This window comes from Alnus glutinosa, chromosome 5 (genome assembly GCF_958979055.1).
Source record: "Alnus glutinosa chromosome 5, dhAlnGlut1.1, whole genome shotgun sequence".
NCBI classification, from domain to species: Eukaryota; Viridiplantae; Streptophyta; class Magnoliopsida; order Fagales; family Betulaceae; genus Alnus; species Alnus glutinosa.
This window is the reverse complement of record NC_084890.1, coordinates 1,080,766-1,100,740: the sequence shown is the minus strand read 5'-3', so window position 1 is coordinate 1,100,740 and position 19,975 is coordinate 1,080,766. Positions and strand designations below refer to the sequence as shown.

The following is a 19,975-nucleotide window of genomic DNA, read 5'->3' as shown; positions in this document are numbered from 1 at the left end:
GTGCAGTAAGTCGTTGGCGGAGACTGGAAGGTCAGAGATCTCATGGTGGTGGTACGACCCTCTACGACGGCGACAAAGGACTAGTGATCTGTATTTTTTTTTTGTGAGTGAAAGAGAGAAAATGGACATGAAAACTGAGATAGATTAGAAACTGGGAGAGTTTCTGTGTGGATGGAGTTGGGATGTTGGGGCTTGGGAGTGGCAGAGATGAAGCTCTGTTTTTAGGCAGAACCATGTGATGGGTGAGACATGTTTCATAAAAGGGCTAAAAGAGTGTGCTGCAGCGAAGAAGAAACCAAGATCGTGAGGTGTTAGCCAAAGTGCTCTGATACCATGTAAAAATAAAATATAAGGAGAAGACAGAGAGGAGAACAAGAGGAGAACAAGAAACAGATGAGAGGAAGAAGAGAAGACAAGGTAACAAAAGACTACATCATTACTGATTTTGTTACTTCTTCAGTTACAAGAGTGAACAATATATAGGCTCATTAAGGGGAGCACATCCCGTGAATCATGCAGTAAAATATGGAGGAAAACATGAAAATAATGAAGAGGAAATCAGGGATGAGATTCTGCAAGTCGATGATGTCAAGCGGCTGAGGAGAATTTAGAGGAAATCAAGGAGAGGGAGTAAGCTGCTGGAGGATTTTCTGTTTATCTGGAGGATTCTTTGACCAAGTATATTTTATCCTCTAACCATGATAAAGTCCATTAAGCCTTCCTCTTCCATAAAAGGCAGCTTAGGAGAAAGGGGGACACTTAACAGTTGGAATCCATAGCTCTCGAGTCAAATGTATTGGTGCAAATGTATTGGCTTGGTGGTCAAAAGCTCAAGGCTTCTAGGGTTTGATACCCGTGATGTTGCGAGTTCGAGACCCACCAAGTGCAAACTGCCTCTTAGGGCTAGCCACCTCAAGTAAAAAGCATGTGACTCAACGCCCCGTACTCTTAGTGGCTGGGGATTAGTCTAGGGATGTTCATGGACCTTTACACACGGACAATCTACTACTGTGTGTGGGACAGCTGGACCCGTGGTCTCGTCTACAAATGAGCCCTCTGGGATACCCTGAATCCTTGTGAGTCCTACAAATTCAATAGTTGATTTAGAAAAATGATGTACAAAAGATGTACAAGTGGTACGTAAAAATTATTTTTCAACGAAATGTCAATTAAGACCCGGCTGGAAAAAACAAAAACAAAAACAAATTTACTCCTTTAATTTTCATTCAATTTTAATTTAATTTTTATGTTTTTAATTTCAAAATTAAGTTCTCAAAAAAAAAATTTCTTCTAATTTTAAATAAGTCTCTATGTCAACTTATCATGTCAAAGTATTCATTTTATGATCATGATTTAAAAGGTTAATGTATTTAACTATGTATATGAAGTCAATATTGGTAGGCCTTTTAAAAATTTAAATAATGTGAAATTATGTACATCATTAGATGTACTAACTTTAAATTTTGATCATGATATAAATACTATCCATTTCATTTGAAACAAAGATGATCATATTACTCATTTAACATGTCATGTGCCAACCGTATGTGTCACGTAACACAATTATATGTTTTAAATTACAAATATACTCTAAATAAAAAAGTTAAAAATAAAATTTCTCATCTATAATAAATTAATATTTTAATGTTATTGTGTCATGTGACACATATAGATAGCGTATAACGTGTCAAGCAATAGTCATATAACACATTATTAATTAGTTAAACAGTAAATCGACGAAGATGCCTATTTAAATTTTTTTAAAAAAAATTAAAGACCTAATTATTGCGAAAACAATGTTGATGGTATTGCCTAAAACTATTTTTCCAAACTATTCTGATTATCAAATGACATGGACGCTCACCATACTCACTGATAGCTTGAACCACCATGCAAAGCCAAAAAACTTGTTTCCGCATGCTCGCCGCCATTGAGCTTCAACTATTGTGCTCATGTTGGAGACACAGAAATTGCGCAAATCCAAAAAAAAAAAAAAAAAAAATTGGTGAGGAATTGTAGTAAATCCAAAAAACTATGGAAGTTTTTGTGATTTTTGTTTTTTTAGGATTACGATCCCCTCAAATTATTTGTCAAAATTTGAGAGAATTTGGATAGGTGATTGTGAGATACTACTTATGAGACCCACCTGACCGGATAAGTAGTTGGGCAACTCAATTTTTATTAGGGGTGGGCAAATTATCCACCTACCGCTTACCGAACCGAACCGTCATCGACCGCCTACAGACTAATTTTTAGTTTGGTAGTCGGTATAAAATTTTGTTTCAAAAGTCAGTTCGGCAACCGAACCGCTTTTTAAGCGGTAACCGAACTGAACCTTCTTTTATTCCGGCCGATTAACCGAACCGACATAAAACGAAATGACGTTGTTTTAGTAATAATGAAATGTTTGATCTCTTCTTCTTATTCTTCTTATTTTTTTTATTTTTTATTTTTTCCTTTAAAAAAATCAAAACAACGTCGTTTCGTTACCTATGTTAACCGAATGTTAACCGATTTAACCGACCTCCTATTAACCGCATTACCGACTTAATTGACCGCTTATTAACCGCTTTACCGACTTAACCGATAGCCTATTAACCGTTTAACCGACAGCGTATTAACTGCTTAACTGACTTAACCGAAATAAATTCACCGACTGCATTCTGACAAAAGTCGGTTAACCGACCGAATTAACCGCCTACCGAACTGATGCCCACCCCTAATTTTTATTTGGTTAGGTGGCTCCCATAAGTGAAATCTCATAATCACATGCCTGAATTCTCTTAATGCTCCGTTTGTTTCGACGTAAAATGATTTTCGTCGTAAAATGGTTTCAGGGAAGTCATTTTTCTAGAAAATATTTTTCGTCGAAAGCATTTTTCGGTGTTTGGCGCGTACAGAAAATCACAAATATTTTTCATATTTTCATTCAATCATATTAACCTATAAAAATTAATTTTTATTCAAAACATATAAATATTAATATAAAATAATATAAAAATCATCGATGACGAGATTCGGTCACTGACCGACAAGATTCTGACCATTTTTACCTGATTCCAACTAATATAACTAGAATTCGAGATAAAGGCCGGAATCCGAACAGTTTCGTCGGAATCTGGAATAGTCGGATTCCAGCCATCTGGCCAGAGAGGCCGGATCTAGCCAGATCCGTCCGGCTAGCCAGCCGTTCTGGCCAGATTCGGCCGGGATCCGGTCTCTCTGGCAGAGCCGGTCGGGAACCGGCCTCTCTAGCTAGATCCGGCCAGGATCCGACTCTCTGGCCAGATCCAGCCAGATGGCCGGAATCCGGCTCTCTGACCAGATCGGGCCAGATTGGTCGCCGGAATCTGGGCTGACCGGATTCCGGCGACATTAACCGGATGTTGTCGGATTCCGATACCGGCAATATTTCGATGATGGTCGGCTGTTTGAACGTAAACGTCGACTGTGTCGTTTAAAATAGATCGACCGCGTCTGGCGTCTTCGGAAAAAAAAAAAAAAAAAAAAAAAAAAAAAGCGTAAATCATTTTCCAAAATTTACTAAGCATTTTTTGTCAAACAGAAATCATTTTCTGGTTGACTATTATTTTCGCCCCTACCAAACACCGAAAAATGTCGAAATCATTTTCCAGAAGTCATTTTACGCCGAAACAAACGGAAATTCGAATAAATAATTTGAGAGAGTCTAATTTGGGTTGGAGCTAAATTTTGACTAAAAAAATCATTAAAAACCATCTATAAAAAAAACCCAATCTATTAGTGGCCGGATGAAAATGGAGACGATCCGCATTGACTGCTTTGATCGATTGGTTAGATTGGCCCGTTTATAGCCCACTCCATAGTCCATTACAAAGCCGATCTGAACCCATGATGAGGCCTATAAGCCTATTGTCTTTTTGTTTATTGGCACACATGCATTGTTGCAGAGAGAGAGAGAGAGAGAGATGAACACTGACATCACAGCGTCGGCGAAGCCCTATGATAGATCGGAAGTCGAAGCCCTCCGTTCACTAAAGTTGTCAGCAACTTTAGCTCCCTAGCCTCTACTAGGTACCTTCGCTTCATCAACATCACAGGCATCTCCATCAACCTTTGTTGCCTCTCTGGCGAAGGTCGTCCAAGCATTCCCAATTTTTATTTTTTAGATAAGCATTCCCAATTTTAGATAGGCGATTTGATCCCCGCGCGGGTGCACGTGACAACCGCCTCCTTGTTAGTTGCGTTTTACTCCCATTTCATTGACTGCGAGAATAAGGCCCACATTACATTCGATCATTGGCCAGCCCACATATTTTGGAACTACATACCCAAGGCCTGTTTTGGTGAATTTGAATCCAGACCTAACACCTGGCAAGAGATTTCCTCTCTTTTCCAATACACAGCTTTTCTTCAGCAGCCTTACGTGTCTAGTGTCCTCAATATTCCCTTCACATGTAAATATTTGATCACTTCGGTCTCGTTTGGTTCGCGAAATAGGCCCCTGGAATGAAATGACTATTCTATAGGAATAACTATTCTTTAGTTTGGTAGGGGTATATTCCATAGAATAGCTATTCCCATTGGAATAACTATTCCCTTACGAAGAAGAATACATATTCCTCTAAAAAATTAGAGAAATAGCTATTATTTAGGGTAAAGACGACATTTTTCAAAAAAAAAAAAAAAAAAAAACTCATTTTTTTATTTTCTTTCAAATATTTTTTTATAAAAAAGATATAAAAATAAAAAAAAAATAAAAAAAAAAGTAAATCTAAAACCCAAAGTGGTTGGCCGACCACCCCAAAGCCACTATGGAGAGCCAGGGGTGGACGTCGCACCACTCCTGGAATGCCTCGGGGGGACCACTGAGGCGTTCCGAGGGTGGTACGACCATCCCTGGAGCAAGTGGGGGTGGCATAGGCCACTCCTAATTCTTGTCGGGGGTGGCTGGCCACCCTCGATGGGCTTTAGGGGTGGCCACAGCCAACCCCGGAGGCCACTCGGAGGTGGTTGTGGCCACCTTCGGTTCAACAGTGGGTGGCCAGCCACCCCAATGGGTGGTCAGCCACCCACTAGTTTATTTCAATTTTTTTTTTTTGGTTTTTTTTTAATTTGATTTTTTTAAAATATATATATATATAATGTAGGGTTTTTTTAGTAATTTTTTTTGAACTCCGATTAAAATGTGTGAATTATTACCAACCAAAAGAATAGGAATAGCCATTACATTCCATTACATTTTATTCTCAGGAATAACTATTCATTTTTCTAATGGAATGACCATTCCGCAAACCAAACGAGGCCTTCATGCATTCACATATTGAGCCGCTATGTTTATTGTCGCATACCTTATGGCATGTTTGTATGAGAAAAAAATTTAATTTGTTTTTAAATACTATTTTTTAAATATTAAATTCTCTATATATATATATATATATATATATATATATATATATATATATTTTTTTTTTTTAATTTTGTCTCAAGTTTTTTAAACCGTCCAAACATAATTTCAAAAATCAAACTCTCTTGGTATTCACAATTTTTTTAAAAATCGCACACCCAATCGAGCCATTAATTTGACAATACCTGCGATTATTCAATGTCGATTCCATATAACAATATCACTCCTTGCATTCCAAATATTCCCTCCCCCGTGATCGTCGGCATGCCCCGTAACTTGTATATAGATCTAAAAAGAAGCAGAGGACCACTGGTGATGTGTCTTTACTTTGATTTAATTGGTGTGAGAGATGGTCGAAGGGAGAGGTAGAGAGGCTGGAAGCAAGAGCTTGTTGGTGGTCAAGCAGACGAGCTGGTAGTGGCAGCCCCAGGCCTCTTATATCTTGCTTGCCGAAAGAAATTGTGACGGATTTTATGAAGTGATTCTAATAATTTGTTGGATAGAAATTGTTCAAAGAATTATAAGATTTGTGTGGTTTTTTTTTTTTTAAAAAAAAAAAAAATAATAATAATATACGTGTTCCTAGGCTTCTATGATATTTATGTGTAAGAGATAATGCACTTTATTTATTTATTTATTGTGCAAAATGGTTGTGTACTATAATTAGTGCCTAATCCATTATTTTTTTTTCTTATTTTCTTTATCAATATTATCAATAATACTATTATTTGGGGGCTTATTCCACTTGGGGCACTCTCCAGCTATGAAAGAATCACCTGGAAACTGCAACAAGAACTTTATCCATTTTTTGTAATGCATATATATATATATATATATATATATATATATATATAAAAGAAACTTCGAGGAAGGACAGAAATTTCCTACAAACCAATTTATAGGAAATTTCATATAACCCACATATAAGAGTGACATGTATCTTTTAAACATGTGAGAAACACTTTTTTTTTTTTTAATACTATTAAAAAAGTATGTGAGAAGCACGTGCTATTAAAACAACATGTGTTTCTCACATGCTAATGGACACATGTCAATCTTATATGTGGGTCGTATGAAATTTCCTACAAACTAGTTTGTAGGAAACTTTTGTCCTTCGAGGAAACCTCCTAGTAAAAACTTTGTTCAAAAGAGAAAATAATAATAATAATAATAATAATAATAATGAAAAAAGGAACTCCAATGAGCATCAATATGGTTAGCATAGACATTATACGTATGTTTTGAGTCAAGGATCGGAAATCCGAAGCGGCTTTCAAACCATTTGTATTTGCCACAACTACTTCGAGAACTTTGACCAAAGAAATACACAAGTACTCGAACCAGACCTTCGAGGAAACGTCCGGGAAGATGGCAAGCAGGGTGGAAAATTTAAAATGTTTCAAAAAATTATATATTTTTGTACATATTGTAAGTTCGTAACATATGTTTATTCAATAGATTGAATTGAAAACCCCAATCCCAGTTAGAAAGAAAAATTTATGGGGAACTCTAGTTACCGCTCTTGTAATTATTCCATGAATTTCAAAAACTCTCAATTTAGTTTATTTATCTTTAATTTTTTTTTTAAAAAAAAAAAAAAAAGAAATCCTGTCAAAATTCTCAAAATACTCATGTTTATATATATTTTAAAGATTCAAGCGTGAGTATTTTTGCAAATTCTATTAAATTCTAGACAATGCCTAAATTCTTGCAATTTTTTTTTCCTAATAAAGAATAGTATTTTGAGAATTTTGACACCTATCTATTAAGATTTAAAAGAAAATCCTAACGGAATGATGAAATTTAAAAAAAAAAAAAAAAAAACCCTGAAAGATAAATACACAAAATTGAGAGTTTTTTAAGCTTATGGAAGTAATTACATATGTGATGAAAGATCACGAGGTTAAGTAAAGTTTCTTTAAAATTTATCCTTATTAAAATAATGCTCTTCTCTTTTAAATTTCATTTATTCAAATCAGCAAAAACAGTGTAATAACTCAGATTAGGCCTTTCAACGTTGTGATAATTATGCTCCTAATTATTTTGTAGGATTTGGCTTAATTATTTGCTATAGTTTTTTCAACCCTTTAAATTTAATTCCAAGTTCTTTATGAAAAAGAAAGTAAAATTAAATCTGAATTGTTAAAAAACTACAACACATACTGTAATTTTTTTCACAATACTTAAGCCAAATCCTGTTTTTGCAAGTATATATATATATATATATCTTTTTTTAGGGAAATGGTAGAAAAACTTCAAAGTGCAGAACATGTGCACTCTCCCCCCCACCCCCTCACATGAGGGTGAGTTATTAGTTGCGTTTTTATCCCACGCGTTTTCATATATGCACGTATAAAAAAGGCGAGACGGCACGTCCGTTTCTTCAACGTAATTTCCCCACGAGGGATTGCCCCGCTATAAATACCGCGCGCCTTACATTCTAAAACATGCGTGCCCATCAGACAACCAGAATTTAACAAAGCGAACTCTCTGATCATCCTCACCGAAACCTTCATATTCACTTCAATATCTTAATTTCTATCAGACATGCATATACAGTAGTGTCTACATATTGCATATTGAGCTGGTGCAGAAAGCCCTGTATAATTTCTTGGCAAATTTTTTTTTTTTGGATGAATATTTCCGGGGAAATTCACACAAGCCAGATGTCAACCAACATCTCTAGCCATGATGGAGATCTGGAGTCTCAGCAAGCGGTTTTGCTAATACCCAGTAACACCCCAAGTACCCATTGGAGCAGGATTTATCTCATTCTTAGGGTGCGACTTCTCATTCTTAGGGAGCGAAATCGCAAATTGAGAGCAGATAGAGCCAACAAGGCTTCTCTTGCTCTTGACAGATCAAGTACTTCATCATCTACTTCTTATTACAGTATCATCAGCACCGATGGCACAGCAGAAGCAGTAAGTTTTCTGTCTGGTCTCTCCTGGATAAATTATTTCTATGGTGCCCGACTATAATTTAAGTTTGGTTGGTCTAGGCTTAGCCTTATACTTGCTTCAGCACTCACAGCCACGACAAAGAATCTGATATAATCTTAAGAAATTCAAGGAAACACACTTTTTAGTGCAATTTATGACTAACCCTACTGACCACCGAAGATGATTAATCTTGTCAGTTATCACTACATTTCTTTGCTAGGCCTTGCATGCATGTGCTTCTGTATGATTTCAGAAATTAACAGAAATGAAGAAAATCACAGGAAGACCCCATCGCCCACCAAACAATGACAATATTAAGATTAAAAAGATAAAAGAAAAACCACAGTCAGCAATGAACTCCATACACTTTCAAGACAATTTAGAAAAACAAAATTAAAAAACCCATTAAAAAAAACTTCACTTTTCTTATCTATCAAGCAACAAATACCCCTCCAGCGCATTTTGAAAGCTTTTTCTATGGGAGTTGCTACTTGACGAGATTCATTTGAAATCTTCTTTACGCTAGCTTGAACAGAAAAAGTTCCTTCCCCCAGGAGACTCATCTATGGGTGAGGTCAGAGCCATCCTTCTCGCCGTCAAACAGGCGGCGGCGGAGATAGGATCCAATAAAGTCACTTTTGAGCTAGGGAGACTCGCATGCATGTGATGGTGTCTGCATTTCTCAACCAGGGGCAGGGCCTACCTCTTGAGTTGTTTAGTGGCGCCTAGAACCATTTATCTCCGAAGCTCGAACTCTTCTATGTAGAATCCCCAATTGGTCTGTTCGTAAAGTTCACAGTGGGCTGCGCATAACCTAGCTAGCTAGATGGGATGCTTTCTATTAGAAATGAGAACAAAGGGAATTTGGGAATTTGGAATTGTATTCAATCATCGATCAAGAGTTTACAAAACTGCATATATACAATCTGCAGAAAAGAAAAAACTAACTAACTGAAGTAAAACTAACTAGTTAAGTTAACTAACCAGCCAGCTAATCTGCTAATCTAACACGTGTTTTACAGCTAATCAAACACGTGATTTACATGTGTAACTCAATACCTCCCTCAAGATGAACAATGGATGTTGAGAATGTTCATCTTGGATAACAAAGACTGAAAAACAGTAGAGCCAAGAGGCTTAGTAAACAAGTCAGCCAACTGATTAGAGGAAGTAACATGTAAAGTCCGAACTAAACCATGTTGGATTTTTTCTTGCACAACATGACAATCGATCTCGATGTGTTTAGTTCGTTTGTGATAGACCGGATTAGCAGCAATGTGCAAAGCAGCCTTGCTGTCACAAAATAAAAGAGCAGCTTGAGGATGCAAAATATGGAAATCTTTGAGAAGCTGGAACAACCAAGTAATCTCACAACAAGCAGCAGCCATAGACCGATATTCGGCCTCAGCAGAAGAACGAGAAACAATAGTTTGTTTCTTAGATTTCCAAGAGATCAGAGAATTTCCCAGAAAAACACAAAACCCGGAAACTGATCTGTGGGTGTCAGGGCAACTGGCCCAGTCAAAATCACAAAATGCCTTTAAATGACAAGGGGAAGAAGCTGGAAAAAACAAGCCCTGACCAGGAGCAGCTTTGATGTAACGAAGGATCCGAAATACAGAATCTAAATGAGGCTTTCAAGGGGCCTGCATGAACTGACTTAAGGTATGGACAACATAGGTTAAGTCAGGACGAGTAATAGTGAGATAGAGTAGCCTACCAATCAACCTGCGATAGGACTTAGGATCATCAAGCAACTCACCATCCGAAGCAGAAAATCTAGCATTAGAGTCCATCGGAAAAGCAGAAGGCTTAGCAGCCAAGTGACCAGTATCACTTAAGATGTCCAAAGCAAACTTGCATTGGCACAAAGAAATTCCAGCATTAGACCGAGCAATCTCCAAGCCAAGGAAAAACTTCAAAGGACCCAAATCTTTGAGTTTGAAATGAGTATTCAGAAACACAGTAAAATCAGTAATAGATTGTGTATCATTGCTTGCCAAAATGATGTCATCCACGTAAACAAGGAGAGCCATAAAAGAGGATCCTGTGGACTTAGTAAACAGAGAGTAATCGGATTTAGATTGTGTAAAACCATGAAGAAATAAGGTGGAAGAGAACTTTGAGAATCACTGCCGAGAGGCTTGCTTCAAGCCATAAATGGATTTGTTCATTTTACAAACCCGAGTGTCCCCCTTAGAGATGAAACTGGGAGGAGGCTTCATGAAGACTTCTTCATCAAGATCACCATGTAAGAAGGCATTATTGACATCTAAATGATGAAGATGCCAATTATTAATGGCTGCCAATGCTAATAAACACCGAACAGTGGTCAATTTTGCCACTGTAGAGAAAGTCTCAAAGTAATCCAAGCCTTCACATTGAGTAAATCATTTTGCTACAAGCCGGGCCTTATGCCTTTCAATGGAACCATCAGAATTGTGTTTGATCTTAAACACCCACTTGCAACCTATAGGAGTTTTGTTAGGAGGTAAAGGCATAAGGGTCCAAGTATTGTTATCCTCAAGGGCCTTGATTTCAGCTTGCATAGCATTACGCCAGCAAGAATGCTGAACTGCTTCGTGATAAAAAGTAGGCTCAATGGAAGACGAAACCGAAAGAACAAATTGTTTATAAGAATGAGACAATTTATTGTAAGAAAGAACAGAGGAAAGAGCATAAGGATTACCTGAAGAACTTGGAAAATAACATGGAGAAGAGTGAGAAGATGTGGCCAGTTGACAATGAAAATCCTGAAGATAACTAGGTGGATGTTTAATCCGGGAAGACTTTCTAAGAGAAGGAACAGAATCCGCAATGGTAGGAAGGACAGGAGACGGATCAGAAACAGGAATAACATGATGCAGATCAGAATTAAAAGAAATATCAGCATTAGAAGGTGAAGAAAGAGAAGGATGATTAGAAGAAAAAATAGTCTCATCATCAGAAATGGGAACAGGAAGAACAATGTTATGAAAAAAAGGATGAGAGGAAAGAAATTCAGGATGATATGGAAAAATGGTTTCATGAAATATAACATCTCGAGAGACAAAAACAGTATGAGTAGAGAGATCAAACAATTTGTAACCTTTGATGTTATAAGGATAGCCAATGAAAAGACAAGGCTTAGCCCGGGGATCAAACTTAGAATGATTTCTTGCAAGAGTAGAGGCAAAACATAGACAACCAATCACACGAAGATGTGAAAAAGTAGGAAGAACAGAAAATAGGCATTCAAAAGGAGTTTTATTAGACAAAGTAGGTGTAGGAATACGATTGATGATATGAGCAGCCGAGAGAACACACTCACCCCAGAAAAACAAAGGAAGATTAGCCTGAAATCTTAATGCGTGGGCAACATTGAGAAGATGCTGATGTTTTCTCTCCATAACAGAATTCTGTTGAGGAGTTTCAACACAGCTGAGTTGATGTATAATGCCATTGAATTGATAAAATTCAGGCATATGAAATTCAATACCATTATCACTTCTTAAAGTTTTAACTTTGGTATTGAATTGAGTTTCAATAAGATTGATAAAAGACACAAGTAAATGTCGGGTTTGAGACTTAGTAACCATTAGATGCACCCATGTGAATCTAGAAAAATCATCAACTATGGTGAGAAAATATTTAACATCATTGAGTGAATCAGTGGAATAAGGGCCCCAAATATCACAATGAATCAAATCAAAAATTTTATTGGATATTGAATCACTTACAGGAAAAGGTAAGCGATGTTGCTTAGCCAATGGACAAACTGTACAGCAATTATTGGTATTAACAGAAATGCTAGAATCATATTGACTAAGCAATTTTAGTCTAGAATCAGACAAGTGTCCCAAGCGAAAATGCCATACATCCGAAGAAACTTGTTTAACAGAAAGGCTATGAGCTAAAACATTAGGGAAAGTAAAGGGAGGCAATTCTGAATTGTTAAGGAGGTAGAATAGACCAGCATTTTCTCTACCCACTCCAATCATCTTCCAGGTCAACAGGTTCTGGATGAAGAAAAAATCAGCAAGAAAAATGAGACAACAAGAGAAAAATTTTGTGAGTTTACTTGCTGAAATAAGATTAAAAGAAAAAGAAGGAACACATAAGACATCAGTTAGAATTAAAGAAGAAGATATTCTAACAGTACCTACATGTGTAACCGAGACAAGCTGTCCATTTGGTAGTTTGACAAATTTGGAAATGGTGGCAGTAATAGTAGTAAAAAAAGAAAGAGAGCAAACCATATGATCAGTGGCACCCGTGTCAATGATCCACGGTTGATTAACAAGTCGAGAAGCAACTTGAAAAGTGGAAATTGAAGAAAAAACAGAATGTTGTGAATGGTTATTGAAAGAAGCAAAAAATGTGGAAAGGTTACCTGACATATTTGGAACCAGATGATTTTGAGGTATTCCAACCTGATTCACTGAGGAGACCACATCAAAATTTTTTGTTTTGATCATGGCAAAGCAATTGCTGAATTTGCTCTTGGATAAGAGGCAGGGGCAGCAGTGGATGAATCAGCCTCAGATACTTGATGAACAGAATGGTGTTCTGCAGCTTGCTGTCCTTTGGTAAATTTAAAACCAGGTGGGAAGCCGAGTAGTCTATAGCATTTCTCCATGGTATGACCATAAACACCACAGTGTGTACATGTGGGACGATCTTTACGGATGGCACTTGGTTTACCATGCCGAGGATTAGAGAAATTGGTAGTAGGTCGAATATGTGAAGATGGAGAAGAAGCAGGACCTTTTGTGAACAGAGCAGAAGCATTATTATGCATTGTGCTTAATGAACCAAATATTTCTTTTTGTCGTTCATGTTGAACAACTAAGGAGAAAACCTTGTTAATGGGTGGAAGAGGATCCATTAACAAAATTTGTCTCTTCACATGGGAAAAAGACTCATTCAATCCCATAAGGAATTGAAGAACATACTCCTGATGGTGATACTCGATAAGAGTCTTCAACACACCACATGAACATTTTCCACAAAGACAAACAGGTAAAGGACGATAAATGAGAAGCTCATCCCATAGTCCTTTGAGAGCAGTAAAATAACTGCTTACCGATTGATCCTCTTGAGACATAGCAGAAATAGCCTTCTGAATTTGGAAGATTCGAGGTCCATTTTGCTGAGAAAAACGGTCTCGAAGATCATTCCACATAGTTTCTGCAGAGTCAACTGAAATAACACTTGCTGCAATCTCCTTAGAAACTGAATTGATAATCCATGACAGCACCATATTATTGCAACGAGTCCATGCAAAGAAATCTGGATCAGAAGAGTGAGGTTTCGGCAAAGCTCCATTGATGAATTGAAGCTTGTTCTTGGCTGTCAAGGCCATGAACATTGATCGGCTCCATGTGTAGTAATTGTCGCCTGTGAGAAGTTGAGTAACTAGGATTGAACCAGGGTTGTCGCCATGGTGAAGATACAATGGATTAGAATCCATTGTAGAAAGTGTTGAAATCGAAGAATTTGATTCCATGGACAAGATGAAATCAGATTATAAGAAGAAGATTAGATGTTTGAGCGGAAGGAAAAGTTAGGGTTTAGGAATGCTTTGATACCATATTAGAAATGAGAACAAAGAGAATTTGGGAATTTGGAATTGTATTCAATCATCGATCAAGAGTTTACAAAATTGCATATATACATTCTGCAGAAAAGAAAAAACTAACTAACTGAAGTAAAACTAACTAGTTAAGTTAACTAACCAGCCAGCTAATCTGCTAATCTAACACGTGTTTTACAGCTAATCAAACACGTGATTTACATGTGTAACTCAATACTTTCACTCATGATATTAATGAAAGCATTCGCTTTACCTCACTGCCCATTGTCGATGTCCATATTAGCGATATATATTAACCCCCCCCCCCCCCCCCCCCCCCCCCCCTAGCTTAGGGAGGTTTTGTCTGCTTTCTTTTTCTGTTTTGTTTTGTGATTTTTTCTTTCCTTTGTTCTAATTCCTAGCAAAACTCATTTATCTATTCTACCCTACAAATAGACCATACTGGAACACAAGTACTTACAACGGCTAAACCACCTCAAATCCCTTCTCTTTTCTCTATATTTACTTCCGCGCATAATTTTTTTATTTTTTATTTTTTTGAATTATTTTATCAGTATGTATCTTCTAATTGATATTTTGCAGGATATTAAAAGCAAAAGAGGGGAGGAAATCTCGTCCGCATCAAATGAAGTTTCAATAAATGAAAATTTGGATGGGGCAAGTAATGCAGAACTCCAACAAGAAAACATAGCGAGAATGGTAAAGGAGAAAGACCTAAATTCCTTACAGAATTTTGGAGGCATCCAAGTAATTGCAAAGGCTCTGGATACTGATTTAGAGAACGGAATCCGTGGAGATGAGCAAGACATGCGCTCTCGACGCATAGCCAGCACGCTCTCCACAGCACATGCTCCTAAGCAAGGCTTCTTTCAATTGCTCGTAACATCTTGCAATAGTTACATTATTGTCCTTCTGTCCGTGTCCGCAGTGCTGTCACTTGGCTTTGGAATCAAGGAGGAAGGCTGGAGGACTGGCTGGGAGGAAGGAGTACTCATAATCGTTGCCATCATCATACTTGTACTTGATCCTTGGCTACGTGACTTCTGGCTCGAACATTCACAGAAGACGTCACCAAAGCAGAAACCATTGGAATTAGTTCAAGTCTTCAGAGGGGGATGCCCACAGAAAGTATCCATCGGTGATGTTTTGGTGGGTGACATAGTCTGCCTGGAGGGGGGAACTCAGATCCCTGCTGATGGCTTGTTCATATCTGGTGAGCAGCTTCTAAAACTAAATTATGATGGTCTAGAGTCCACCATCGATGACAGGAACCCATTTCTGTTCTACGGCGCAAAGGTGATTGAGGGAACTGGTCGCATGCTAGTGACATCTGTGGGCATGGACACCACATGGGGTCAGTTGATGAAACAGGTTACTCAAGCCCTCAACGACAAGGCCCCATTACCAGCTAAACTTGACCGGGTGAGCACTGGCTTACAAATTATTGGGCTCTCAATTTCTATCCTCATCCTTATTGTGTCGTTCCTCCAATTTGAGCTTGGAAAGGAAGATTTTGGCTCCAACCACCCAGATTTCAAGGGGAAACCAACTGCAAGTAAAGAGATAATGGACGCAATCAAGAGAATTGTCATCAAACCAAATGGGAAGACCAGTACCTTAACAACTTCACTTACTATGTTGCTGGTTGGAGTAACGGAAGGAATTCCTTTGGCAATTACGCTCGCCATCACTTATTGGAATAGGAAGATGCTGTCTGACAAGGCCACTGCTCAAGAACCTTGGGCTTGTCTCACCATGAGTTCAGTCACAACTATTTGCATTCACCCGCTGGAGGTTGACATGTTCTGGACAGAAGAGACAAGAAAAGCAATACAAGCTTGGACAAATGCTGGAGTTAGTGTCATACTTGTTTCAGAAGCTAATGCCTCAGTGTTGGAAGGCATAGCTCTCGAGTGTGGACTGCTCCCCAACTCAAATAGATTGGTGCTTGAAGTTGAAAACTTCCGAAACTACAGCAACGAGGAGAGGATGAATGAAGTAGAAAAAATCACCGTGATGGGAAGCTCCTCCCCTTCAGACAGGCTCCTTCTAGTGCAGTGTTTGAAAGAAAAAGGCCACAAAGTAGCAATTGTTGGAGGCAAAATAAATGACATTCCGGCCCTAAAGGAAGCTGATGTGGGGATTGTGATAGAGAGTTGTAGCAGTGAAATGGCCAGAGAAAGTTCTGACATCATCATCCGCGACGGCGATTTCAGTTTCTTGGTCACCATTGTCGGGTGCGGAAGATGTACTTATGACAACATTCGGAAGTATATCCAGCTTGAGCTTACCATGAATATCGCAGGGCTGTTGATAACCTCCATCACAACCATGTCCTGTGGATATTCTCCAATTTCGGCAATCCAATTGCTTTGGGCTAACTTCATCGTGACCCTTCTAGGTGGCCTTGCATTACTGACTGAGCCACTGACAGAAAAACTGATGGACAGGCCGCCACTGAGACAAAGTGAACCACTTATCACCAAGGCTATGTGGAGAAACGTAGTCAGTCAAGCTCTATATCAGGTTGCCATCTTACTGACCTTCCAATTCAATGGGCAAGCTATCCTGGGCATCAGCAAGAAGGTGAGTAAAACCATTATCTTCAATGGTTTCGTTCTCTGCCAAGTATTTAACCAAGTAAATTCAAGGGAGCTGGAGAAGAAGAATGTTTTTAGGGGCATTCATCGTAACCCATTTTTTTGGGTGGCGGTGGTTGTTATTCTGGTGCTTCAGGTGTCTTTTATTGAGATTGCACATTTCCTTACCGGCAACCCAAAATTGAATTGGTTGCAGTGGTTCGTCTGTCTTCTAATTGGAATGATATCATGTGCTAATGATTGGGCTACAAAGTGGGCAGTAGGTTGCATCATGGGTTGGTTTACCGGACCATTTTGCTCAAATATGGGAACCATTAGCATGACACCCTCTGCTCCCTCAGAATCTGCAACTCTTGAGCTGCCACTAATGGAAACTTGACACCAGTCTCATCATAGTTTATACTAATTTCTACTTTTAGTATACTAAAAAGGCATGTAGAAACATGACTACCAGCAGTTATATTTATGTTATAGTTGTATATATATATATGGATAAAGTTTTTCTCCAATCTGGGTGATGTAGGACAACCGGGGAGTGTAGGCACTCTGCTGGATGTCCGCTCGAGCGGATCGAGGTCGGTGCAGAACACTCCACTGGCATTAAATGTCAACTTAACCTCCGCTCGAGCAGAGGTCAAGCAATATTGAGCGCTCGACCACCGCTATTCCGGTGGTCATACAGAGTCAAGTACTGCTCGACCAAGATCTGCCAGCTGCATAATGGGAAACACCACGATTTGATCTGTTTACCAAATTTAGATGATTTTTCCAGCATTTTGGTTTTCTTTGATTGTTCTAAGTTTTCTTCTTTGATGATTCTTCCATATTAGGAGGTTTAATTTTCTTACCTTTTATTAAACTCAGAATCAAAGAGGAGCAGAGGATACAAATGACATTACCTGAGGGTTGATTGGCACACTGGCGTCTGTGTATAAGTCGAACGGTACTTCATGACCGGCAACCCCCTACGGCCCTACCCTATCTCTCTCTCTTTCTCTCTCTAAAGAGTAGCTGCAGAGCTTGACTTCGGTTGAAGAAGACGAGACTTATTGACTTAACGTTCGTACGCCTCGTGTGTCTGCGAGTGGTAGATAGTGCATGCGACTTATTGACGCCAAACCTTTCGTCCTATTAAAAGATCCGACTTAAAAGATTTGTTTTATGTAATAGCTTAATAGCTTTGGGCTGAGTTGGGCTTTTGTTGATGGCTTTTGTGTAATAGCTTTGTGCCTCATGGGCTGAATTCGGCTTCATGATGGACTGGCTTAGTGGCCTCGTTTAATTTGTCAAAGTAATTGCCCCGCAATCATGGTACCAACATCATTTGGCAGTAGCACTTGGGGTGAGGTTGATAATTTTTAACACGATTCATAAATTTGACATAAACTTAATATAAAATTTTAGATGATTGAACATATCTCTTTTTATTAAACATGACTTGATTTAATAATCACGTGTTACTCATGATTGGAAACTTTCTTCTTGAAGTAGATGCTCTTTCGGTGATTCATGCTGTGAATCAACCACATATTTTTTTTACTTGGTATTTTGCTCCCTATATTTCATATATTAGATTAGAATTCACCGTCTTTCAAAGATGGAATGCTTCGAAAGTTTCTAAGTGTGTCAATTTTTCGTACCCATGTTTTAGTTAAATAAGTTGTTACCCACCTTGTCTTCGGTAGCATTTCCGCAGGTTTTTTTATTCTCTCTTCCATCAAGATCAAGAATGAAAAAGATCCCTCCTATAACCTTTTCCTTATTCAACTAAAAAAAAATCCTGGTGTGACAGTAAAGGAGGCAATTTTTTGGATAATAATTAATAAATTAAGTAGTGCACTTGCCTTATTGAGGTGGGATCCACACACGTGGGTCCCTCTCATTATGTTTTGGTGATGTACAACTTGTAATTCTAGCATTTTGGTGGCATGTTGTATATGGCCCGCTCTTTAATCAGCCTTTAAAGCAGTTTATAGCCTACTTTAGTTCCTATCAATTATCATAAAGCATTACTCAGCCCATGAGGCCCAAACAAGCATCTAGTAATAGTGTTTCTCTCTCTCTCTTTTCCGTTAGTAGGCGGATTCATTTCTGCCTCTTCATAACGGCGGGGTACTGGAAAGTAGTAAAAGTACAGTTTCCCCATTCCACCGCAGGTGATGTGCGAACTTTCTCCGTCCGGCCGTTTACTGCTACTGTGCTACGTATACACGTTGGCATTCTAACCTCCTGATGTCTGATGATATATCCTTTAGACATGCATGCCGGTGACGGCAGTAGGCTACAACTGCTGCAGAAACAGTTGATTTTTCAATATATCTCTTCATATATAATCACTCAACCATAAAATATATGTCTGTATGACTACGTATATTCACTCGGACAAAGAACAATATTCACTTGTATTCACTCAGACAAAGAACATGTACGCCTGTGAATGACACATCTATCTTTGTCGCTTTTTTTTCTTTCAGTGGTCAAAAAAGTGAACCCTCCCATGAGCCCGATCAGACCCCAGTCACGTTCGTAAAGTCTCCTTGGGAGCTAGAGCGTAAGCAGAGTGTCATCTTCTTCACGCTTCTTTATTTGTTTTTCCAACTTCTTATCGCTTCCTTAATTCTCTATTATTATTGAGTACGTAAAGTCTCCTTGGGAGACCCTAAGCAGAGTGTGATCATCTTCTTATCGCTTCTTTAAATTCTCAATTATTATTGTACGTGTACGTAAAGTCTCCTTGACGGAGAAGTTTTTGATTTTGTGAAATTGGTGATGTTGGAAGCTGACTCAAAATTATATAATTTTGTATTTCACAACAATTAATTTTCTAGTTATAACGTCTAGTCAAAATTATATATGAACCACCATATATCGACTCCTCTATTCACATAATTCTATAATATATGTAAATTTTTAAATATAAGAAAACAAAAAATGACAACAATTAATTAGTCAAATCCTACTTTTTAATTGTCAAGTTGTTTTCTTTCCTTCAGTAGCATGCGCCTTCAGGCTATACTTTTGTTCAAAAGGTGAGAGGCCTCCTGGAAACCTCATGAGCAAAATCCTAAACAAGCAGGGTCATCATTTATCTCCTCACCAACCGCATCTGTAAAATTACCACAATTTTACAGTGGAAATGTGTGAGTCCACCACTCAGCAAGTATAAAATATTCTGACCACACATGTGTGATGTGAGCACCTCTTTTTCCTTTGAAAATCTCTATCTTAAATTTACTAAACAATAATCTTTGTAAGGTTTTCATAAAAGTGTTTACTTTTTAAAATTTCATAATCGTTTTGTAAATCAAGCCTAGAGTTTTGTTAATATACACTTAATAAATACCCAAAATGTTTTTCTTTGCATTTAATACCTATCAAACTCATATCTCATACCATGGAGTATTAAAATAATTTATATCAAGTTAATGAAAAATGATAAATATAAATATAAAACAGTATATATCACATTATA

At 38.0% G+C, this 19,975-nt stretch overlaps 1 protein-coding gene across 2 annotated transcripts; it reads left to right on the top strand.

Annotated features, from left to right (window-relative positions):
* The first annotated feature begins 7,851 nt into the window (after positions 1 to 7,851).
* Positions 7,852 to 17,499, top strand: LOC133868788 (calcium-transporting ATPase 12, plasma membrane-type-like). Of its 2 annotated transcripts, XM_062305801.1 has the most exons (3): positions 7,852 to 8,310; positions 14,486 to 16,489; positions 17,368 to 17,499. In XM_062305801.1, the coding sequence occupies exons 1-3, from the start codon at positions 8,020 to 8,022 to the stop codon at positions 17,404 to 17,406; spliced, it is 2,334 nt and encodes a 777-aa protein (XP_062161785.1). In that variant the 5' UTR covers positions 7,852 to 8,019; the 3' UTR covers positions 17,407 to 17,499. The 2 variants fall into 2 exon arrangements, with proteins under 2 accessions (XP_062161785.1, XP_062161784.1); XM_062305800.1 differs by lacking the exon at positions 17,368 to 17,499 and having other exon boundaries at positions 14,486 to 16,882.
* The last annotated feature ends 2,476 nt before the right edge of the window (positions 17,500 to 19,975 follow it).